Below are 25428 nucleotides of genomic sequence, written 5' to 3' on the forward strand. Positions count from 1 at the left end.
GCAGCGGGACTTTGGCCCATCGCGGGCCGGAGAATCGCTGGGAGGGCCGCCAATCGGCGCGGCGTGATTCCCGCCATGCCGAATCTCCGGTGCCGGACAATTCAGTGGGCGGCGGGGGCGGGATTAATGCCACCCCCCAGCGATTCTCCGACCCAGCGGGGGGTCGGAGAATCCAGCCCCAGAGGTTCAGTGTGGTCAGCAGAGAGAAAAGGCCTTTTGACTTTGCGAGCTAACACAGATGGATACAAATGGAAGTCAGTTACCAATCAAAGAGATGCAGCCTGCTGCCTTCCATATTTTGGCATGGCCAGGGTGTAAAATAATAATCAGAAAAGGCTTTACAGCTCGTGGTGGATTTAAGAATCTCTCTGAAAACTCAGGAAAGTCAATGGACACAGTCACTCAAAGTTATTATTTGGTGGAATGGGGATATAAGAACCCATTGGAAACTGGGAATAACTGTGGATCAATAACATTCAACAGGCTCGACACCACCCAGAACAAAGAAACCTGCTTGATTGGCACCCATCCACCTACTTAAACGTTCACTCCCTCGACCGCTGATGCACAGTGTACCATCTACATGATGCACCACAACAACTCACCAAGGCTCCTTCGACAACACCTTCCAAACCCATGTCCTCTACCACCTAAAAGGACAAGGACATCAGATGCTTGGGAACAGCACCACTTGCAAGTTCCCCTCCAAGCCACATATCATTTTGACTATATCGAGGAACTATATCACCGTTCCTTCACTTTTGCTGGGTCAAAGGCCTGGAACCCTGTTCCTAACAGCACTGTGGGTGTACCTTCAACAGATGGGACTGCAGTGGTTTCAGAAGGCAGCTCACCACAACCTTCTCAAAGGCAATTAGTGATGGACAATAAATGCTGGCCTAGCTAGTCATGGCCACATCCTGTGAAAGAATAAAAACAAAAGAAGAACTGTTTGCTAAAACGACTGCAATTCAATGGAGTGTGTGATGGGTAACAAATATAAAAGGGGAATGTTCCTCTCTGTAGTTTAAAGTATAAGTCTACAAAACGAAGAGTGTTTAGTCAATAGTGTTTTTGCAGCATTTGTTACAGGAAATGTTTTAAAAAGTGAAATCTTGAGTTTTCTTTCTTTCACCTATTAACTGGAAATTTGAATTTCTTTTTATATGTTATCAGTCTCTATGGAGATTATAACACTAGTTACATTCCAGTATTGGTGGAGGACATGATCAGGTCATTGCCGAAACTCATGCAAGGCAACTGGACAACTTGTAAGGTATCTCAACAGAGGGGGAAACAATAGATAGTAGAGGGGTAAAGTAGAAACAAACAGAAATTAAATTTTGCTCATGCAATACCTATTTTGGACGTAAGCATTTCTGAAAAGGCAGGAGAGGCTTGTGTAAAGTTTAGTTTTCACCGAATGGAGAGAACTCTAACAAATCAGAATGATCACCAGCTCACTCAGCCCTACATGTAGCACTAGTTTTAGCAACTGGGCATCATTTTAGTACAAGGTGAACTTTGGCATTCCCTATTTCGAAGGCTCACCCTTGAGTTTATTATTCCCAATGGATTGTAGGTATGGACTTATACATGTGAGCATATTTCTGGTTTCTTTCTGTGATTCTTTCGTCTTCACAGTGATAGCCCCTGTGAAACAGCAACAAGTGTTTTGAAGGCTGAATTTGACTCACAATTCACTGTGGATTTTACAATGGCTTTCTCTCAATCTTCTCCTTAAGTGCCTTACCTGCAACATGATTGCAGTTTAGATTTGATCATTTAAGAGCAGGTTTGGTGTTGAAGGTTTTTGCCCTTCTGCAACAGTTAAGAAATCACCCGTAGAGCTCAGTTAGGTAGTGCAGACAAGAATGGAAAGGACTGAATGATCATTGCATGAACCGAATAGAAGAGGCACCCTCAGGAAGAAGGAATCACTATCAGTCTGCAACTATTTCCAGAAGGATTCTGAAAGTCAATTGAAATGACCTTTCCTAATTAGACCCAGTCAATTCGATCCAGTCAATGTAGCGTAGAGCCTTATGCTGGTGCTTGCCTCCTCCTTGTTGAACTGTAAGAGTGCAAAAGTTGTTGAGATATTTTCTTTTCATTGGACTCTGGCATTGGGATATGTCAGCCAACTGATCTGATGGTGTTGCAAATGAGGCGTGCGTGAATGCGCGTGTCCGGTGTGAAGTGCTTAATCCAGTGAGTTTAAAGCCACCTCCGCGCTGAGGTATCAAAGTGCCGGATGTTGCAACTGAAGGATCATTTAAAGGAGCTTCCATGTTGAGGACTAGTGGCGAAGGTTCTTGGGCATGTTAGTTCTCTTCTGCCGCAGTAGGTTAGTCACCCACAAGAGGACTTCGATCTCCATGTTGGTCCTTCAGCTTTTTCTGAAAGAACAAAATAGTTGATGGTTTGTAGGCGATGACCCAGGGTTCTGACGGAGAGGACTGGCTGCAATTCTCTGAGCTCTCTTGTGCAGGAATTCGACGAGACCTAAAGAAAAACATATTGGTCTTTTAAGTACCAAATCTAATTTATCTTAAATTCACAGGTGCTTTGAACATCATTAGTTCATTTTTAACAAAGTTTTACATTCATCACGTGCAACTTCAAATCTTCCATTAGATGAGGGGAACAGGTGAGGCTTCAAGCCACATATCTATTCTATTATCATTGGATAAATGCCATTCAGGGTTGTAATGTGGCACACTTGCTGTTACCTAATAGATAGAGAGTGGCAGCAATGGGCTTGAAGTGCCCCAATTACTGACCAAATCAATTTTACGATGAATTTAAGATTATTTTTTAAGATTGATTTTAAACCTCCGGCCGTGCGATGAGAGACAAGCATAAATGATTCTTCGATCCATATACAAGTTGACATAGCCGAAGAAGTGCAAAAAGAACTTCCACCCTGGGCACCATCCCTGTCCTCATTAACTCTCGTAGTTTCATCACAGCTAACTGATTAATTCAATGCTCCTGTGATTCAGACAGTGAATCCACCAGCTCAGATAAAACTGAGCGATACTCACCAGTGGCATCTCAGTGTCAATTCCAATTCTCTACGGGGACTTGAACCCACAAACTGCCGACGCAGACAGGAGTCTCAGAGTTGAGAATGTCAAAATTAAGAGGGTGACCACAGAGTCACGGCCGACAAAGAAACTGGAGTTAAACGAATAGTTAAATGATGAAAGCAAGAAACTGAAGAGGTCTAAGGTAGCAATATCCAGTTCAGTTGAATAACTAAGATGGTGGATAAGACTTTTAAACAAATAAGGGGGAAGGAATCAGGAATAAAACCAGAAAATGCTGGATAATCTCAGCAGCTCTGGCAGTATCTATGGAGAGAAGCAGGGTTAATGTTTCAGGGCTAAATGACCCGTCTACAGTTCTGTACAGGGATCATTTAGATCCAAAACTCGAGCTCTGCTTCTGTTTCCACAGATGCTGCCATGCCTGCTGAGCTTTTCCAGAATTTTCTGTTTATATTTCAGATTTCCAGCATCTGCAGTATTTTATTAAAAGGGGGAAGCTGTGTTCAAGTATGGGTAAATTTCCAAGTCTGAAGAGTAGAAATTTGGGTAAAAGCAAGTAAATTGTGCCAGGGAAGGTCAAAGAGTTATGAAAGATTAATCGGGCATTAGCGACTAAGGTCACATCAGGGTCATTAAAAAGTAAAATTAAAGGTTGACTGCACAAAGGAGACTTAAGATTGATGAATTCGTACAAAGATAGTGATAAATGGTGTGGATTTCCTAGCCATTGCTGAGACATGCTTGCTTGTTGGCCAAGATTCTGTATATATTGCAGGGAACGTGATGTTTAGGAAATGGAAAAGGTGGTGGACTATCCCTGATAAGGGCAGCGTAGTAGCACAGTGGTTAGCACAGTTGCTTTACAGCTCCAAGGTCCCAGTTTCGATTCCCAGCTTGGGTCATTGTCTGTGTGGAGTTCTCCCTGTGTCTGCGTGGATTTCCTCCGGGTGCTCCGGTTTCCTCCCACAGTCCAAAGATGTGCAGGTTAGGTGGATTGGCCATGCTAAATTGTCCTCAGTGTCCACAAAATGGTTGGGTGGGGTTACTGGGTTACGGGGATAGGTTGGGAAGCTTAAGTGGGCTGCTCTTTCAAAGGGCCGGTGCAGACTCAATGGGCCGAATGACCTCCTTCTGCACTGTAAATTCTATGATTCAGTGATAAGAAGGGATATAGGTACAGCAAGCAATTATAAAGGCAACTGGTATCTTCACCTTTATTACAAGCGTATAGGTGCTAGCAAATCTTGCGATTGTGACAACACATCTGACGTTTTGCCTACAGTTTTGGTCTCCTTACCTAAGGAAGGATATACTTGTCTTGGAGTGGTTGCTACAAAAGTTGGCTAGATTGATTCTGGGTCAAAAAGGAATATCTTTTGAGGAGAATGAAAGGTGACCTCATTGATTTGAAAAGTAGGGATGTAGAATTGAACAGTAGGAAAGTTGTGCCAAGCCAACTCAGTCTGACTTTGGCTAGACCACACTTGGAGTACTGCGCTCAATTCTGGTCACCATATTAGTAAAAGGATACAGAGGAACAGGAAAGGGAGCCGAGAAGATTTACAAGGATTACTCGAAGAAATGTGGGGATTTACATACCAGGAATGGATTGACAGGCTGTCTATCTTTTCTCTTTGAAAAAGGGTGATCTAATAGAGGCTTTCCAAATTATGAAAGGTTTTGATCAAGCGATAAGAGAGAATGTTTCTTCTTGTGGGGAAAAGCAAAACTAGAAGCCGTCAACTGAGAATAGTCACCAAGAAATCCAATAGGGAAGTCAGAAGAAACTTCATTCTCCAAAGAATCCAAAGGCGCCTCAGAGCACCTGGGACCTGGGTTCGATTCGCTTGGTGACTGTGTCTGCGTGGGGTTCTCCCGGATGCTCCGGTTTCCTCCCACAGTCAAAAGTGCAGGTTAGGTGGATTGGCCATGCTAAAGTTTCCCCTTAATGTTCAAACGGTTAGCTGGGTTACGGGGATAGGATGGGGGAGTGGGCCTGGGTTGGAATTCTCTTTTGGAGGCCCTATGCAGATCCAATGGGCCGAATGGCCTCCTTCTATACTGCAGGGATTCTGTGCGAACTCGCTACCACAGGGAGAAGTTGAAGTACATAATGTAGGTTCAGTAAAGGGGATACTCGGACATTTGAGGGAGAAGGGGATGGAGGGTTACATTGAAATATTTAGATGAGGAAAGATGATAGGAGGCTAGAGTGGAGCATAAACATCAGCATGGACTGGATGGGCTGAATGGTCCGTTTATTGTGCTTTATACCCAATATTGTCATATGTAATTGAAACCTATAAAATTCTTCAAGGGTTTGACAACATAAATTCTGAGAGGCTGTTTCCTCTGGCAGGAGAGCCGAGACCCAAGGATGACAGTATCAGGTTAAGATTGTGTAGGACTGAAATGAGGAGGAATTTCTTTACCCAGAAGGGTATAAATCTTTGGAATTCTTTTACCGAGATGGCTGTTGAGTTGATCAGCTTAGTCAAATTGAGACCGATAGACTTTTGGGCTAAGGGAGTTCAAGGGATATGAGGATGGGATAGGAATGTAGACTTCATGTCAAAGCTCATCCATGCTCTCATTGAACGGCAGAGCAAGCTTGAGGGGCTAAATGGTCTCATCCTGCTCCTATTTCTTACACTCAAACATCACATATCGAGTAAATGCAAGTTAATTTGTGCTGCAACTTAATGTAACCCAAACCATTCAATCATTTGGCTTTTGATAAGGGCAGCACGGTAGTATTGTGGATAGCACAATTGCTTCACAGCTCCAGGGTCCTAGGTTCAATTTCGACTTGGGTCACTGTCTGTGTGGAGTCTGCACATCCTCCCCGTGTGTGTGTGGGTTTCCTCCAGGTGCTCCGGTTTCCTCCCACAGTCCAAAGATGTGCAGGTTAGGTGGATTGGCCATGATAAATTGCCCTTAGTGTCCAAAATTGCCCTTAGTGTTGGGTGGGGTTACTGGGTTATGGGGATAGGGTGGAGGTGTTGACCTTGGGTAGGGTGCTCATTCCAAGAGCCGGTGCAGACTCGATGGGCCGAATGGCCTCCTTCTGCACTGTAAATTCTATGATGAGGAGTCCACACCGAGTAAAAATAAGAACAACGTTTTATGAGCAAACAAAATATGTACACTGACAACTGCCAGGTTTCTCCCTTGTCGGTGCCTGACTGGCCGAACTTATATACACGAGGTAATTGGGCTACCCCAAGTGGGGGAGCTCGTACTCTGCAAGGAGCATAGGGTAGACAAGCATTTCCACCCCGTCTGTCCCGTGTGGGGATTGATGTCTTCCATCAATCGGTGAATACAAGTTACACTTATTGACTCATTGGTTGCAGTTCCCTCACACCTGGAATAAAGGACAATCAAACCAGCATGAACTCTGGCATCTATTGACATGTACCAGTAATGTGCCTCATGCTGAAACACATTGAGCCGTAGATTTGGAAAGTCAACTGTTCTGGTTCTAAACTTTGAAATGATCAATGACTTGAGGCCACTGCATTCTTTGATGATGATATCTGTTCAAATGCCAGAAGCCTATCTGTGGTTGCTGTGCTCAAAGGCTGTTTCAGGGGAATTTGCAAGCAGAACGGAGTTGAAAGAATTCTCAAGTCTTTCAGCTCAGTTTTCAGGTATAATTATGAGCTGACAGTCGCTCCCCTTTAAGGCCTTTTCCCTTCCAGTTTTTGAAGAGAGGCGCTGCCATGGAAACAGCAGAGTTATGCCAATCAACAGTCCACCGCGAAAGGCCGAGTTCAAAACTCTGAATTCTGAATGGGCGGCCTTTCACATTTATTTCTCATGAGGCACAAAGCCTACCAATTGCAGTTAAAGGGGTCACTAATGAAAAAAATCAAATTATTAAACTCTCCTTCCCAGTGTTGCAATGCGGAATCTTCATTGTGGTTCTGTTGTTGCAACATACCCACTTTTATTTTTGTATTGGCAGCGTAGGCTACCTCTTGGAGAATGCATAAGGGAATATACTCGGCAGTACACAATGTCCAGAAAAGGTAAACAGATTACAGTTCCTCTGAAACGTTCTCACTTTGCTCCAGATTGTCGGAGACTAGATGCACGACTGGGTGTTGGGACCTTGTGGAAGTCCTGATATGTGGATTTATGTGGAAATTGCCCAGGAATTTTGAATTGTCAATTCCCTTGATCCCTGTAAGCCTTCGCAAATATTCCCACCACTGAGTTAGGTTAGGACAGTTCCACAGTACGTACCTAGATTCTTACCCAGGAAATGTTAGACTGAGTAAAATATAGTCTAACTTTTGGGGAACGACACATCTGCCTCCCACAATCAATTTCATGAACCCCTGATTGCCCCTTCCCCTCAACCACCTGGCTACTCCCTTAACCTGACTTACCTTCCTGGCCCAACCTGACCCAGTCCTCCCGAACCAATCCAGCCACCTTCCTGATCTTCCCAATTACTCCCTCCAACCCAGCTATCCACATGATCCTGACCAAACTACCCTCCCAACTTGACAGGACTACCCATTGACCCCTCAGCTAACTCCCCAACCATTCAACTATCATCCTGACTTGTTGCAACTGCCACCGAACTGACTGCCAACCACCGACCACCCAACTACCCTCCTGACCACCGAGCTACCCTCCCGATCTGACCCAACTACCCTCACTACCTGACCCAGCTACTCTCCTGAGCATCGCATGACCATACTCCCCACACACACCTACCCCTACCAACTTACCCACCTCACCCACCTACCTCCTCTAGACATCTAACCTACCTATCTCCTATCTATTTAACCAACTAATCCTTCCCCACTTATCCAGCTACCCACCTCAACCACCTAGCCAACCTTACTTACCCTCTACCCACTACTCACCCTCCCACTTACCCATCTGCCCACACCCCAGCTATCGATCTCATCCGCCTACTCCTCTATCCACTTACCCAAAGCACCCACATGCTTGATGCGGAGTGATGCCCCTCAATTTATCAGCTAGCAACCTGTTCCAGGAAAAACAGAGGTAAGCATGTGCTTTGCCTGCTCATGGGCCACCAGACGCAGGAAGTTGTGCGAGTTCTTCTCACTATTTGTAATTTTGGAAAACACTCTAGCACATGACAATCTCACATAAAAGGCAATGGGCGCGATTGTCCGCAAATGAAACTGGCCGTGTTTCACGGCAGCCTCCGCGCCCCCTCCCGGGACCCGATTCTCCCCTCCGGGTGGGGCTAGCAGCGCGGCCCCGTGAAGCATGGCATCGCGGGCTTAGCGACCGTCGCTAAGCCCGCGCGCCAAGCGTCACGGCGGCTGACGTGCATGATGACGTCAGCCGCGCATGCGCGGTTTGGACAGCTCCCACCCGCGCATGCACGGATGACGTCACCACGCATATGCGTCAAACCCACGCATGCGCGGGCCGTCATGCCCCTCCGCCGCCCCGCGGACTGATCCTGCGGGGCGGCGGAGGAACAAATAGTGCACAGGTATCGGACCCGCTGCCCGCGATCGGTGCCCACCGATTGCAGGCCCATGCCACCCTTGGCACGGCCGTGGTGCGGCCGTGCCAATCGGTGCCATGGTTGTCCGGGACAGCACTTTGCGGCCGTTTTCACGAACGGTGAGAGCAGGTGTGTTTGCGTTCGTGAAAACGGCCGTAAAGGCCTGGGAACTCGGCCCATCGGCCTGGGGAGAATCACTGTTCGCCGTAAAAAACGGCGAGCAGCGATTCGTATCGTGGGGCGGCCGTGGGGGGGGGGGGGGGGGGGAGAATACCGGGAGGTCGGGAAAAATGTCGGGAAGGCCCTCCCGCTATTTCTCCGACCCGTCGTGGGCAGCGGAGAATCGCGCCCAATGTGATTTTGCCCAGATATTGTGCTTTAATGATGTCGGAACATAGGAGCAGGATTGGGCCATTTGGTCCTTTGAGCCCTATCCACCATTCAGTAAGTTCATGGCTGATCCGGTTGTAGTCTATACTTTACTTTCCTGCCTACCTTCCATAACCTTTGACTTCCCCAAATTTAGAATTTTGAAACTGTCCCTTAGTTCTGGTCTCCCCCACTCTCTCTGGTTGTCCACCGGTCCTATCCATTGGCTCTGTCGACACCTCCCGCTGCCTTGGGAAAGCAGGCAGCATAATCAAAGACCCTTCCCACCGGGTTATCCTGTCTTCCAACCTCTTCCCTCGGGCAGAAGATACAAAAGTTTGAGAACATGCACTATATGCACCAATAGATTCAAAAACAGTTTCTTCCCTGCTGTTACCAGATTCCTGAATGGCCCTCTTATGGACTGAACTGCTCTTTCTACGCATCTTCTCTACATTTGTAGCACTATATTCCATATGCATCACCTGATGTCTATGCTTCTGTATTGATATTGTGTATTTATCTTTTGTTCTGTTTTCAGGTATGGAGCAATCTGCCTAGACTGTATGCAGAACAATACTTTTCACTGTACCTTGGTACATGTGATAACAAATCTAAATCTAATCTCTCCAGACCCTCAGGATCACTGCCTGGTCACTGGGTGCCTTGATGGTCAAAGGGTGCAATCGATGATGCCTGCATCTCCGGTAAGGGGGGCAAAAAAAAGGCCATATTATAGAATCATAGAATTTACAGTGTAGAAGGAGGCCATTCGGTCCATCGAGTCTGCACCGGCCCTTACAAAGAGCAACCCACTCAAGCCCACATATCTATCCTATCCCCGCAACCCAGCAACCCCCTCTTAACCTTTTGGACACTAAGGGCAATTTAGCATGGCCAATCCACCTAACCCGCACATCTTTGGGCTGTGGGAGGAGACTGGAGCACCCGGAGGAAACCCACGCACACAAGGGGAGAACGGGGAATGTGTTGTCCAGTAGAGGCAAGGAGGACATCAATGTCCAGTCGGATGCGGTGGTGGTCAGCCATTTGTGAGATACCATTGAGGTCCACAGCTGATCCTCGCTCGAAAGGTGGCAGAATCAAGGAAATTCAAGACCTATAATAGTTACCTTGATGACCACTGCAAGGCATATTAAGCAATGCTGTGAAGTGCAAGGATTTAAGTCATGAGAGTAGCGATGTCAGTGACTACATGCCTCAAGAGTTGAAGTTTCCTGCAGCACTGATTCCCAACATTTCCAGGTGGCTCCGTCTTCAATAATCCATGTTGTGTTGAGGGTTTGGCCTTCATTGCCTCCCTGATTGTCTTTCCTCTCCCATGTCCTCCTGGCATTCTGCCCTTCTCAAGGGGGTGTGGACAGTCATCACCCTGGGGCCCCGAATCTAACAGTAGTGCCCCCAATGCCAGCTGAAGCCTTCTTTCTGGGTGGGTTGCCACCCAATTCTGTCCTTGACAGCTTTACGCCTTCCTCTGTTGCCCCAGCATTGCTTGGGAGATTCTGACCACATTCAAAGCCTGGGTGTTCAGGGTCCGCTCACACTGCCATCTGTACAGTGCCAAGGGGATCCCGTTACCAAGTACCAAATCCCCCCTTGCCTGGGTGACTTTAGCATGGGGCTGTGCTGATGCCCTGTGGCAAAGCCGACTGGCTCCCCACCTTCCCCCAGCTAAAATGAAACTGGCAGCTTCTACAATTGCCCCCCCCCCCCCCCCGTTTCAAAACCCCATCCTTCCCCTTCCTTGAGCTCAAAATGAACTGTTAAGCTGTGTTAATTGACCTTAATGGGGGAGGAGAGCTGGAATACTGTTCTGCCCACCCCCTGAACTGGTGATTTTGGCAGTGTCGGGGTCACCACCTTGAAACTGGTATTTTCCGGGTGTTCCACCTATCATGTGCCCCCCCACAGCCTCCGCTCCCGTCCCTCGAGGACCCCGAAAATACGGTCCTTATTCTCTGTTCTGTTCTCATTGCGGAAGCAAGGGAGGGGCAAAGATTAATAAATAAAACAGAAATAAACAAAAGCTGCCACTGATGGTTTGGGGTTGGACAAGCACGATGATGATACTGGGTGTGGACAGGGTCGGCAGAGGTCCAATTGGCTGGCATTACCATATGCTATTCTCTTGACCTCACCATGAAGGAAGCAGGCGCCTTCTGGGCTCCGCTGTTTTCAAAATAAGTGGATGAAACAAATAAAGATTGAACACATGGAACACATCTCGGGGTAATTAATTTACATTCCAAGTATTTACCACAGTTTGTTGCTCCTTTAATCTCATTTCCAAAGAGAATCCACAGTTAAGTCTCGTGACTAATACTGCTTTACAGCTGTGGAGAGTTTGATTATTTTCCTCCATAAGATTAACTTCCATCAAATCAAATTTCAAATGAAATTTTTTTCAGCTTGGTTTCTGGTCATGCTACAGTGTATTAAAAAGTGCACAGAATATCAACTCAGCTAATGACATGTTGTGCTTATAAAACAGCAGGAGCCCTTCTTGCACTGAGCTTCGTGAACCAGAAAAACAAATTCTCCAAAAGCCTTAAAGGGGCATTGTTTGTACAAACCTGGGGCGCGATTCTCCGAGGCCGCGCCGGTTGGGAGAATCGCCGGCCGCGCCATTTTATCGCGCGACGCCGTCCCGCCATTCTCCCAACTGGCGAGAACGGCCCCGTCGAGTTCTGCGCTGCGCCAGCCGGAGAATCGCCCGAGACACTCAAAATGGCGATTCGCCGGTACCCCCACCATTCACCGGCCCAGATGGGCCGAGCGGCCGCTCCGACCCGGCAGGTTCCTGCCGGCGCCGTCCACACCTGGTCGCTGCTGGTGGGAACTGTGCGGGAACGCTGGTGGGGCGGCCTGTTGGGGGGGAGGGGGTTCCTTCACCTGGGGGGGGGTCTCCGATGGGGTCTGGCCCGCGATTGGGGCCCACCGATCGGCGGGCCGACCTCTCTAAAGGAGGACCTCCTTTCCTCCGCCGCCCCACAAGATCCATCCGCCATCTTCTTGCTGGGCGGCCTCGGGGAGGGCGGTAACCGCGCATGCGCGGGTGACTTCATTTACGCGACGCCGGTCACGTCATTTACGCGGCGCCACTTTTTACGCGGCGCCAAGGCCCAGGGCATGTAAAATACACGACACTGCTCCTAGCCCCCCAGGGGCGGGAGAATAGGGGGCTGGGAGCGGGCTCCGACACCGGTTTTCACTCCGGCGTCAGGACTTTGTCTCCATTTCGGAGAATCGCGCCACTGGTTTTAAAAATGGTGTGCAAAGAAGGGGAAGAGTTATAGGGTTGCCAACTCTGAACAATTGCTCCCTGACGGAACCATGGAGGAAAATCAGAGGGGATTTTTTCTTTAATGGAGCATTCCTTGCATTTTCTTTGAACACCTTCATTTAAAGGGAACGGGTAAGAACCTAAAGAGAAGTAAAATTGCCAGGTGATGGGAAAGGATGGGGAGTGGGACTGGCTGATTTGCTGTTACATTGGCACAGATATGGCAAATCAAATGGTCTCTCTCTGAGCTGCAATCATGCTCTCATTCTATTAGTAATAACAATATTGGAGAGGGGGAAGAGGAAACAATAAGAACATAAGAACTAGGAGCAGGAGTGGGCCATCTGGCCCCTCAAAGGAGTGCTAACAAAAAGATATTTCCCATCATTCAGAGGCCGATCCAAACCCATCACTGGCTAGGGAAGAGACATTAAGTTGTTCAGCTATGGATATTGAGAACATGGCTGCCACAGACAGACCCACCCAAAACCTCTTGGAAATAAACAAAGGCTGAAGTATAACAGGCCAAGGTGCAGGCACTGGAGGGAGATTGCAAGAAAGTTTCCAGCACAGTGAACAGGCTGAAAGCCTGGCCCTCTCTATCCCTCTCTCTCACAAAACAAGTGTAATACCTAGTTACAATGTTGAGATAAATCTACCAGCGATGCAAGATTTTGTAATATTACAACATCTTCATCAATAAAGGAACATCTGTAATTATGGGTGACATTAATCTGCATAAAGATTGGGCAAATCAAATTAGTCACAATACGGTAGAGGAGGAATTCCTGGGGTGGTATACGGGATGGTTTTCTGGTTCAATACATTGAGTAACCAGCTAGAGAATAGGCCATCCTAGGCTGGGTATTTTGTAATGAGAAAGGAATCATTGGCAATCTAGTGGTGCGAGGCCCCCAGGGAATGAACCAGGGAACTTCAGGGAACAATGCCAGCAGCACGGGTTGTCCCCAGGGAACTCCAGATTACAATGCCAGCAGCGCGGGTTCAATTCCTGCACTGGCCTTCCCAAACAGGCATCGGAATGTGGCGACTAGGGGCTTTTCACAGTAACTTAATTGAAGCCTACTTGTGACAATAAGCGCTTATTATTATTATGAGCGATCATAATATTATAGAATTTTTAATCAAGATGGAGAGTGACGTAGTTGATTTTGAGACTAGGGTCCTGAATCGAAATAAAGGAAACTACAATGATATGAGGCGTGTGTTGGCTATGATGGATTGGGAAACGTTACTTAAAGGGGTGACGGTGGATAGACAATGGCAAACATTCAAGGAGCTCATGGGTGAACTGCAACAATTATTTATTCCTTTCTGCCACAAAAGTAAAATGGGAAAGGTGGCCATACCATATTTTACAAGGGAAAATAGAGAAGTATACAAATTAGCCAAGAAAAACAATAGACTTTAGGTTTGGGAGCAGTTTAGAAATTCAGCAAAGGAGGACCAAGGAATTGATTAAGAAGGGGAAACTATAATATGAGAGTAAGCTTGCAGGAAAGATTAAAAACTGACTTTAAAAGTTTCTATAGGTATGCGAAGAGAAAAAGATTGGTGAAGACAAATGTAGGTCCCTTACAGTCACAAACAGGGGAATTTATAATGGGGAACAAAGAATTGGCTGACCAACTAAATACATACTTTGGTCCTGTTTTCACAAAGAACAAAGAAAAGTACAGCACAGGAACAGGCCCTTCGGCCCTCCAAGCCTGTGCCGACCATGCTGCCCGTCTAAACTAAAATCTTCTGGGGTCCGTATCCCTCTATTCCCATCCTATTCATGTATTTGTCAACACAAATAACAGACCAGAAATGTTCGGGAACACAGGGTTTAGTGAAAGGGAGATACTGAAAGAGATTAGTATTAGTGGAGAAATGGTATTGGAAATTAATAGAATAGAAGGCTGATAAATCTTCAGGGCCTGAGAATCTACATCCCAGAGTACTTAAGGACGTGTCTCTAGAAATAGGGGATGAATTGATGATCATCTTCCAAGATTATATATATACTCTGGAACAGTTCCTACACATTGGGTAGCTCATGTAGCCTCATTATTTAAAAAGGAAGGTATGGAGAAAACAGGGAATTATTGACCAATTAACCTGACATCAGTAGTGGTGAAACTTTTAGAGATCCATTATCAAAGATTTTAAACAGTGGCAGGATTGGACAGAGTCAGCTTGGATTTATGAAAGGGATATCATGCTTGAAGAATCTGCTGGAATTCTTTGAGGATGAAACTAGTAGAGATGATGAGGGGGAGCCAGTGGATGTGGTTTATTTGAAATTCTAGGAGGCTTTCAACAAAGTCCCACATTAAGACATTAGTGTATGAAATTAAAGGAAATGGGATCAGGGGTAGCATATTGAGATGGATAGGAAGCTGGTTGCCAGACAAGAACAAAAAGCAGGAATACATTTTTTTTTTCCCAAATGGCAGGCAGTGACCAGTGGGATATCGCAGGGATTGGTACTGGGAATCCAGTTATTTACGATAATGATTTGGATGAGAGAACAAAATGCAATGTCTTCACATCTCTCAAAACTGGACTGGAGGGTGAGCTGTGAATAGGATGCAGATATCCTTCAGTCTGACTTGGACAAGTTGAATGAGTGGGCAAATTAATTTTGGATAAATGTGAAGTCATCCACTTTGGCAGCAATAACAAAAGTCAGATTATTATCTAAAGGGCCACAAATTAGGAGATGGGAATGTGCAACGAGACCTGGGTGTTCTCTTAAACCAGTCACTGAAGGTAAGCATGCAGGTGCAGCAGGCGGTAAAGAAAGAAAATGGTATGTTGACCTTCATTGTGAAAGGATTTGAGTACAGGAGCAGGGATGTTTTGCTGCAATTATGCAGGACCTTGATGAGGCCACACCTGGAATATTGTGCACAGTTTTGATCTCCTTATCTGAGGAAGTGCGGTGAATGAGATTCACACGGTATTATAAGTTACCAATGTCACTCTGTTCCCATTGTATATTTGTACCGATATTGTAAGTGCAGTTGCACTACCTGACCACCAGGGGGAGTAGCTCTGGGAGTACTCGAGAGTTTGTACTGGGCTCCCCCCTTGGCTCCGCCCAGAACTCCTCCCCCTGGAGCTGCTGTATAAAGTTCCGTGCCACAGAGCCAGCCGGCCAGTTCATCGAAAATTCAATGGCCAAACAGGCTGGCTCTGTTGTAAGTATATTAAAACCGCTATTCTAATCCTACAAGCACGTGTCCGTAGAATTGATGGTTCCATCAGGAAGGATGTACTTACTATGGAGTGAGTGCAGATAAGGTTTACCAGACTGATTCCTAGGGTGCCTGGACTGATGTGTGAGGAGAGATTGAATCGGTTATGATTGTGTTCACTGGAGTTCAGAAGAATGAGGGGGGATGTCATAGAAACCTATAAAATTCTAACAGGACCAGACAGCGTAGATCGAAAAAGAATTATCTCCATGGTGGGGGTGTCCAGAACCAAGGGTCACAGTCTGAGGTTTTTGGCATTTAGGACTGAGATGAGCAGAAATTTCTTCACCCAGAGTGGTCAGCCTGTGGAATTAGCTATCAGAGAAAGCAGTTGAGCACTATGTTTTCAAGAAGCAGTTAGATATAGCACTTGGGGGGGGGGGGGGGGGGCGAAGGAGATCAAAAAGATATGGGGGTGGCAGATTCAGGATATTGAGTTGGACGATCAGCCATGATCATAATGAATGGCGGGACACAGGGCAGCACGGTGGCGCAGCAGGTTAGCCCTGCAGCCTCACGGCGCCGAGGTCTCAGGTTCGATCCTGGCTCTGGATAACTGTCCGTGTGGAGTTTGCACATTCTCCCCGTGTTTGCGTGGGTTTCGCCCCCACAACCCAAAGATGTGGGGCGCGATTCTCTGCTCCCCAGGCCGGGTGGGAGAATTGCGGGAGGGCCGCTCTGGCACCCCCCGCGATTCTCCCACCCCCCCCCCCAAATGGCGTGTCACGTTTTGCGTCACGCCTCTCAGAGCGGCCTCTCGTTCCCGACATGTTCACGCCGGCGGCAACCACACCTGGTCGCTGCCGGCGCGAACAGCGCGCGAAAGGTGAGTTTGGGGCCTGTGGGGGCGGAGAGGGGATTGAGCACCACGGCCGTGCTCGGGAGGGGATTGGCCCACGATCAGTGCCCACCGATCGTCGGGTCGGCGTCTCAAGAGATGCACTCTTTCCCCTCCGCTGCCCCGCAAGATCAAGCCGCCACGTCTTGCGGGGCAGCGGAGGGGAAGACGGCAACCGCGCATGCGCGGGTTGGAGCCGGCCAACCTGTGCATGCGTGGCTGACGTCATTAGGCGCCGCCGGCTGCGTCATTCTTGGCGCGCCGACTTGACGCAAACGTCAAGGCCCAGTGGCCGAGTTCTCCGCAACGCCGCTCCTCGCCCCCCGGGGGGCGGGGGGCGGGGGGGGGGGTGGAGAGAATAGGGGGCGAGGAGGAGTCTCCGACGCCGTTGTGAAACACTCCGGGTTTCACGACGGCGTCGGCCGTTGCGGAGAATTGCGCCCGTACAGGCTAGGTGGCTTGGCAACGCTAAATTGCCCCTTAATTGGAAAAAATGAATACAGTACTCCAAATTTATTTTTAAAAAATGAATGGCGGGACAGGCTCGAAGGCCAGAATGGCCTCCTCCTACTCCTATTTTCTATGTTTCTCTGTATATTTGACCATACCCACAAAACAGGTTCATCCAAATCCACTGGAACATTTTTAAATCTATGCCTCAATGGCAATCAAAGGACACTCAACCGTATATTCCTTTAATTGTTTTTCTATTGGATTCTAACTTCCCACATTACTGATGCCTGTGTGTGTACAGCATTGCATTTTATAAAATTATTTTTGTTTCTCGGGTTTAGTGGTTAATACGTTTGACCTTTCTTTGACCCAAGAAAACCTTGGCTCATTATTGCTCACAGCTTAAATAGTTAAATACGTTCAGATTTGGAAAAGGCATATCCCTGTAAAAGGGCAATATAAATCTTTCTTGTGACCGATTGAAGAGGTTAAATAGAAGTGATCTAGTACAACCCTTCTCAACTGGTGGTAACACTGGTTGGCATCAAGGATAATTTGACAGAGGCATCACGAATAAGGAATCTATGAGTTTAAGGATAGGGCGACAGTTTCTGGATCCATTGCTACATACTCTGCTTGGCAAGTCCAATTACACAGTATCTTCAGAGTATTGTCCACTTACCCATAGGACCTTGGATTCCTCCAGTGCAGGAGGAGGCAATTTGTCCCATCAGGTCTGCACCTATCCTCTGCAAGAGCACCTACCTTGGCCCACTGCCCCACACTATCCCTGTAGTCCCACCTAACACTCACACCGTTGGACACTGAGGGGCAATTTAGCATGGCCAATCCACCTAACCTGCACAGCTTTGGCCTGTGGGACGAAACCGGAGCACCCGGAGGAAACCCACGCAGAACGGGGAGAACGTGCAAACTCCACAATGACAGTGTCTCAATGCCCGGATCGAACTCGGGTCTCCGACGCTATGAGGCAGCAGTGCTAACCATTGTACCACCCTGCCGGTCCATTGGTAACCCCCCCCCCCCCCCATTACCCCTCTCAGCATGGCTTCCTATTTTTCCTTCCTGCTCCTCCCCTTTGGTGCTGCTCCTGGCTACTCCTAGTCAGGCTTTTCCTCTCACACAACGTCTCACAGCACTGCCTATTCACTATTCACAACACTTTTCTGTCCTGATGCCGATGCACATCCTGGGGGGAATTCTCAGAAGTTTCTTCCCAGAAGATACAGCAGCCACATTCAATTCCCTTTGAAAACAGCAGCAGGTAGCAGGCAGCAGGGTAGCATGGTGGTTAGCATAAATGCTTCACAGCTCCAGGGTCCCAGGTTCAATTCCCGGCTGGGTCACTGTCTGTGTGGAGTCTGCACGTCCTCCCCCTGTGTGCGTGGGTTTCCTCCGGGTGCTCCGGTTTCCTCCCACAGTCCAAAGATGTGCGGGTTAGGTGGATTGGCCATGCTAAATTGCCCATAGTGTCCTAATAAAAGTAAGGTTAAGGGGGGGGTTGTTGGGTTACGGGTATAGGGTGGATACGTGGGTTTTAGGGTGATCATGGCTCGGCACAACATTGAGGGCCGAAGGGCCTGTACTGTTCTAAAAAAAAGTAGGAGCCAGAAACAGGACCCAGCCGGAGACAGCAGCGTTTAAAGGAGGGGAATGCGTAAATGAACTCTGGGGTTTGGGGAGGAGGGAGAAGAGGGCGGAGGGGTGATCTTACAAAGATACATTTAAGATGAATTCAGAACACTGCTTATTGATTTGTTAGATTGGCAAGGAGATGGAAGTTCAAAATAATACGGTGTCAATGTAGGACTAAATGCTGTCAGTTCTTCTTTACAAAGAGAGCTGCTACGTCTTCTTGTTGTCATTTCTCCTCTGCTGTTGCTAAAATTAACACTTTTAAGCTTGGAAAAAATAACTCTTTGGGTTTAATATTTATCATGCTGCCTTGTGCAACAGAAGAGACGGGTTCGTTGTTTCTCTTACACATCGCACATCTTTCCAGTGCAGTGAAACATCACCCACTGCGTCAAGATGATGGTTGCCATTGTGAGTGAAGTTGTGGTCAATGGTCTTGGTCCCTGGCACAGGTTATTGGTGATCACATTGATGAACTACAGAGAATGGATGAAGCGGAGAAGAGAATCTTGTCAGTCGATAGGGCAATTTCCTCAGGCCTTGGAAACCCTGCTGCATGGTATGTCAAATATCCTGGATGCTTCGGGGAGCTGTGGCCAAGAAGGAGTATCTGTGTCCTCGGTCTCTCTCGAGGAGAGGAATTCCCAGCCGAATTTGAGAACTGACTGCCTTGCTTTCATAATCTCGATTTGAGGACTAGCCATTTCGAGTTTGATGGAGCATATTGTATCTGGTCTTCGAGGCCTGGGTTTGGTCGAGGATCCCAACTACTAGTATTGTATTGTCTTGTCCTCAATGTTCATCAAGAAGGGTTGGAGGCTGCCGAATGTGACCGCTCTTCGCCAACTACCTAGGGCCTAGGTTCCTCATTACCCAGGCTTCGGGACACGACATGGTGGAGGTGCAGGGGCTTCGGTGAGACTCCAGATGGATCCTGGTTGTTGCTCGATGATCCTGTCATGGCTTTGGCCTTTTCAAGCTCTGTAGATGGTTTTATTATCCTGCAGTTCATCCTTAATCCTGAACTTTCTCCCCTTGTGATTACACCCTGATTTCTTGTTGCTGCCTTTTATCCTGACAATGATGTTTGACATATGAGCACAGAGATGTTTGGCACTTGTTATCCTGTTATACTGCAAAAATCATGCTGCATTGGCTGTGTGTCATGAGGGTTGTGCAATATTTACCTGTTTGAATTTGTACTGGTCAGTTAATCTTTGGATATCTTACCTTTCTTGGGTTGGTCTTCTATATTTAAAACACTCAAGTGTAGTGAAGGCAGTCTCTTAATTGAGTAGGTTAGGGCAGTGGTAACTGTGTTTATCTGGGTCAGGTGGAAGGTATGTTGGGTGGTGGAGTAGGTCACTCTCCCCCGAGATGTCCCCTTTTGGGGAACTCCGAGACTGCCCTCCTTCTTGGTGATCCCACTGGGGAGGTAGAATCCTTTGGACTGCAGGGCCTAAGTGCGAGTTTGTCTGCTTCGGTTCAGCATTGTTGGACCACTGTGCTAGCTTGCTGCCCACGGTTCTGTTCCTGGTATCCTTTCTGCGAAAGTGTGCCGGGAGGAAAATTAACGATTCTTCTTCTTGCTGATGGGGTTTCCTCAGTGGGAAATGGTTTAAGTTTTCCAGTGTTGGTGGGGCCTGAACGGTGCCTCTGGTTTGACTGGAGAGGAGTGAGGCCTGTGGTGTAGGGAGTTATGGTTTATGTATCCTTCAGTTTATTGGCTCCTGTATATTACGTGTACACCGTCAAGCCACATCTTGTACCGAAGGCGGAATTCTGTTGCCCTCCACCTCCTGGGGCAGCCTTTCATCGCTAGGAGGTCTTGGAAAGCTGAGTTAGGTTTCGTTTTTTTTTCTCCCCCCCCCATAAGGGATCTCGTATGGTATGTAGCTTTCTTTTATTTTCCCTTTTGGAGGAGGGCGTGCACCATTGGGCCATATGGTCAAGGCTTTATCCTGGTATCCTGAGATCCCCTGCTCCTTTTGGCATCCTTTGATCCTTTCATATTCCATATGAAGAGAGGCGACGACTATAATGATGACTCTGGCAATGGTATGAATATTTGCTGGTCTTCTCTGTATATGCATATAAATCTGGAATAATTATCACTCTGTACTGTACCAGATTGTGGGGATGGGGATGTGCTGCGTCTTGTGATTATAGGTAAAATATCCTCTTTGAAATAATATCTTAATATATTTTCTATATTAATTTTTCTTTATTTTGGGGGTTAAAAAATTACTAACTGGCTCCTGCAGTGCTACAGGTCTGCTATCCGAGGAAAATACATTACATTATGTCACTGGTGGTGCCTATGGTATAATTGGAATTGGGGGAAGTATGCTTTGGTGCACATTCAAACGGGGCACAAAAATGTTCTCCTGTATTTTCTTTGGCTAAATGAGCAAACGTTACACCGGAAGGTGTGCATCATGTTACCATGGTTTCATTGCCTTATCCTTTACTCCGCCATGCTCTAGCTTATCCATACACCATCTTTCCTTGCCTAAACAGAGGTACCAAGTTTAATGATTAAGCTGAACCAACTAGGTGTTCTCCTGTCCCTTTTTATAGGTACGCATAAGCATGTATGCGGTACTGCACCAGTATTATGGGTTTGTTGTATTATTTGTAAAAATGGAAAAATATACATGAAAAAAACATGTGTTCGATTGACCTGCACGATAAAGTATCCTAGCTCTGAATTGCGCTGCATTTTCAATGTAATTACCCATCACAGGCCTATTGTCAGCTGCTTTTTGACCTATTGCTTATTTTGAGGCTGTTTGTCAGCTTTAATTAACTTTCTAGGTTGGTAGGGGTGTACATTCCTGATCTCAGGCATTATGATAGGGATCTATTCCAGGTAGCTCTCACACATACCCTGAGGGCAACTAAAGCAAAATCTAAAGGCGTAACAGAAAGAATAAATCACTGGCAACTTAGTGAGCGATTTGGTGTGAGCATTATGGCTACTTATGGTCATCCCGCGAACTTCTGGAACCATTTATGGGTCCACCTGTCACTTCCTTCAAAAGTTACTTGAAAGTATCTCTCTTGGAGGTACATACACCCTCTTAATGGACCCATCTTCTGCTTAGAGTGCTCCTCACAATGGAGAATGAGGGTATTCGGTCCATCGAATCTACACCAACCCTCCAAAAGAACACCCAACTGAAGCCCAATCTCCCACCCTATCCCCATAACCATGTAACTGAACCTAACCTGCACATCTTGAGACATTAAGGGGAAATTTAGCATGGCCAATTAACCAACTTGTTAACTGTTAAATAAGTTAAGGACATGGATAGAGGATTGGCTGACTGACAGAAAGCAGAGAGTAGGGATAAAGGGGTCTTTTTCAGGATGGCAGCCGGTGACTAGTGGTGTGCCTCAGGGGTCGGTGATGGGACTACAACTTCTCACAATATACACTAACGATCTGGAAGCTGCCTCACAGCTCCAGGGTCCCGGGTTCAATTCCAGCCTGGGGTGATTATAGATTATAGAGAAATACAGCACAGAACAGGCCCTTCGGCCCACGATGTTGCGCCGAACTTTTGTCCTAGGTTAATCATAGAATTTTGGACAATTTGTCATGGCCAATCCACCCAACCTGCACATCTTTGGACTGTGGGAGGAAACCGGAGTACCCGGAGGAAACCCACGCAGTCACGGGGAGGATGTGCAGACTCCACACAGACAGTGACCCAAGTCGAAATCGAACTTGGGACCCTGGAGCTGTGAAGCAATTGTGCTATCCACAATGCTACCGTGCTGCCCTTAAGAAGTTAACCTACACTCCCTTATTCTACCCTAATCCAAGTACCTATCCAATAGCCGCTTGAAGGTCCATAAATTTTCCGACTCAACTACTACCACAGGCAGTGCATTCCATGCCCCCACTACTCTCTGGGTAAAGAACCTACCTCTGACATCCCCTCTATATCTTCCACCATTTATCTTAAATTTATGTCCCCTTGTAATGGTGTGTTCCACCCGGGGAAAAAGTCTCTGACTGTCTACTCTATCTATTCCCCTGATCATCTTATAAACCTCTATCAAGTCGCCCCTCATCCTTCTCCGTTCTAATGAGAAAAGGCCTAGCACCCTCAATCTTTCCTCGTATGACCTACTCTCCATTCCAGGCAACATCCTGGTAAATCTCCTTTGCACCTTTTCCAAAGCTTCCACATCCTTCCTAAAATGAGGTGACCAGAACTGCACACAGTACTCCAAATGTGGCCTGACCAAGGTTTTGTACAGCTGCATCATCACCTCACGGCTCTTAAATTCAATCCCTCTGCTAATGAACGCTAGCACACCATAGGCCTTCTTCACAGCTCTATCCACTTGAGTGGCAACTTTCAAAGAACAATGAACATAGACCCCAAGATCTCTCTGCTCCTCCACATTGCCAAGAACCCTACCATTAACCCTGTATTCCGCATTCAGATTTGTCCTTCCAAAATGGACAACCTCACACTTGTCAGGGTTAAACTCCATCTGCCACTTCTCAGCCCAGCTCTGCATTCTATCTATGTCTCTTTGAAGCCGACAACAGCCCTCCTCACTATCCACAACTCCACCAATCTTCGTATCATCTGCAAATTTACTGACCCACCCTTCAACTCCCTCATCCAAGTCGTTAATGAAAATCACAAACAGCAGAGGACCCAGAACTGATCCCTGCGGTACGCCACTGATAACTGGGCTCCAGGCTGAATATTTGCCATCCACCACAACTCTCTGTCTTCTATCGGTTAGCCAGTTTGTTATCCAACTGGCCAAATTTCCCACTATCCCATGCCTCCTTACTTTCTGCATAAGCATACCATGGGGAACCTTATCAAATGCCTTACTAAAATCCATGTACACTACATCCACTGCTTTACCTTCATCCACATGCTTGGTCACCTCCTCAAAGAATTCAATAAGACTTGTAAGGCAAGACCTACCCCTCACAAATCCGTGCTGACTATCCCTAATCAAGCAATGCCTTTCCAGATGCTCAGAAATCCTATCCCTCAGTACCCTTTCCATTACTTTGCCTACCACCGAAGTAAGACTAACTGGCCTGTAATTCCCAGGGTTATCCCTATTCCCTTTTTTGAACAGGGGCACGACATTCGCCACTCTCCAATCCTCTGGTACCACCCCTGTTGACAGCGAGGACGAAAAGATCATTGCCAACGGCTCTGCAATTTCATTTCTTGCTTCCCATAGAATCCTTGGATATATCCCGTCAGGCCCGGGGGACTTGTCTATCCTCAAGTTTTTCAAAACGCGCAACACATCTTCCTTCCTGACAAGTATCTCCTCAAGCTTATCAGTCTGCTTCACGCTGTCCTCTCCAACAATATGGCCCCTCTCATTTGTAAATACTGAAGAAAAATACTTGTTCAAGACCTCTCCTATCTCTTCAGACTCAATACACAATCTCCCGCTACTGTCCTTAATCGGACCTACTCTCACTCTAGTCATTCTCATATTTCTCACGTATGTGTAAAAGGCCTTGGGGTTTTCCTTGATCCTACCCGCCAAAGATTTTTCATGCCCTCTCTTAGCTCTCCTAATCCCTTTCTTCAGTTCCCTCCTGGCTATCTTGTATCCCTCCAGCGCACTGTCTGAACCTTGTTTCTTCAGCCTTACATAAGTCTCCTTCTTCCTCTTAACAAGACATTCAACCTCTCTTGTCAACCATGGTTCCCTCACTCGACCATCTCTTCCCTGCCTGACAGGGACATACATATCAAAGACACGCAGTACCTGATCTTTGAACAAGTTCCACATTTCACTTGTGTCCTTCCCTGACAGCCTATGTTCCCAACTTCTGCACTTCAATTCTTGTCTGACAGCATTGTATTTACCCTTCCCCCAATTATAAACCTTGCCCTGTTGCTCGCACCTATCCCTCTCCATTACTAAAGTGAAAGTCACAGAATTGTGGTCACTACCTCCAAAATGCTCCCCCACTAACAAATCTATCACCTGCCCTGGTTCATTACCAAGTACTAAATCCAATATGGCCTCCCCTCTGGTCGGACAATCTACATACTGTGTTAGAAAAGCTTCCTGGACACACTGCACAAACACTACCCCATCCAAACTATTTGATCTAAAGAGTTTCCACTCAATGTTTGGGAAGTTGAAGTCGCCCATGACTACTACCCTGTGACTTCTGCACCTTTCCAGAATCTGTTTCCCAATCTGTTCCTCCACATCTCTGCTGCTATTGGGGGGCCTATAGAACACTCCCAACAAGGTGACTGCTCCTTTCCTATTTCTAACTTCAACCCATATTACCTCAGTAGGCAGATCCCCCTCGAACTGCCTTTCTGCAGCTGTTATACTATCTCTAATTAACAATGCCACCCCCCCCCCCCCACCTCTTTTACCACCCTCCCTAATCTTGTTGACACATCTATAACCAGGGACCTCCAACAACCATTTCTGGCCCTCTTCTATCCAAGTTTCCGTGATGGCCACCACATCGTAGTCCCAAGTACCGATCCATGCCTTAAGTTCACCCACCTTATTCCTGATGCTTCTTGCATTAAAGTATACACACTTCAACCCATCTCCTTGCCTGCAAGTACTCTCCTTTGTCATTGTTACCTTCCCCACTGCATCACTACGTGCTTTGGCGTCCTGACTATCGTCTACCTTAGTTGCTGGACTACAGATCCGGTTCCCATTCCCCTGCCAAATTAGTTTAAACCCTCCCGAAGAGTACTAGAAAACCTCCCCCCCAGGATATTGGTGCCCCTCTGGTTCAGATGCAACCCGTCCTGCTTGTACAGGTCCCACCTTCCCCAGAATGCGCTCCAATTATCCAAATACCTGAAGCCCTCCCTCCTACACCATTCCTGCAGCCACGTGTTCAACTGCACTCTCTCCCTATTCCTAGCCTCGCTATCACGTGGCACCGGCAACAAACCAGAGATGACAACTCTGTCTGTCCTGGCCCTTAACTT

At 47.1% G+C, this 25428-nt stretch overlaps 1 protein-coding gene across 1 annotated transcript in view; it reads right to left on the reverse strand.

The window, feature by feature from the left end:
- Nucleotides 1-834: 834 nt before the first annotated feature.
- The window catches only part of kremen1 (kringle containing transmembrane protein 1), a 224400-nt gene continuing 199806 nt past the window's right edge, over nucleotides 835-25428 (reverse strand). Inside the window, 1 exon segment of the mRNA XM_038791451.1 lies at nucleotides 835-2505. Within this exon segment, the coding sequence (XP_038647379.1) occupies nucleotides 2349-2505 (157 nt within the window). The 3' untranslated portion in view covers nucleotides 835-2348.

This window comes from Scyliorhinus canicula, chromosome 1, assembly GCF_902713615.1.
Source record: "Scyliorhinus canicula chromosome 1, sScyCan1.1, whole genome shotgun sequence".
In the NCBI taxonomy this organism is placed as follows: domain Eukaryota; kingdom Metazoa; phylum Chordata; class Chondrichthyes; order Carcharhiniformes; family Scyliorhinidae; genus Scyliorhinus; species Scyliorhinus canicula.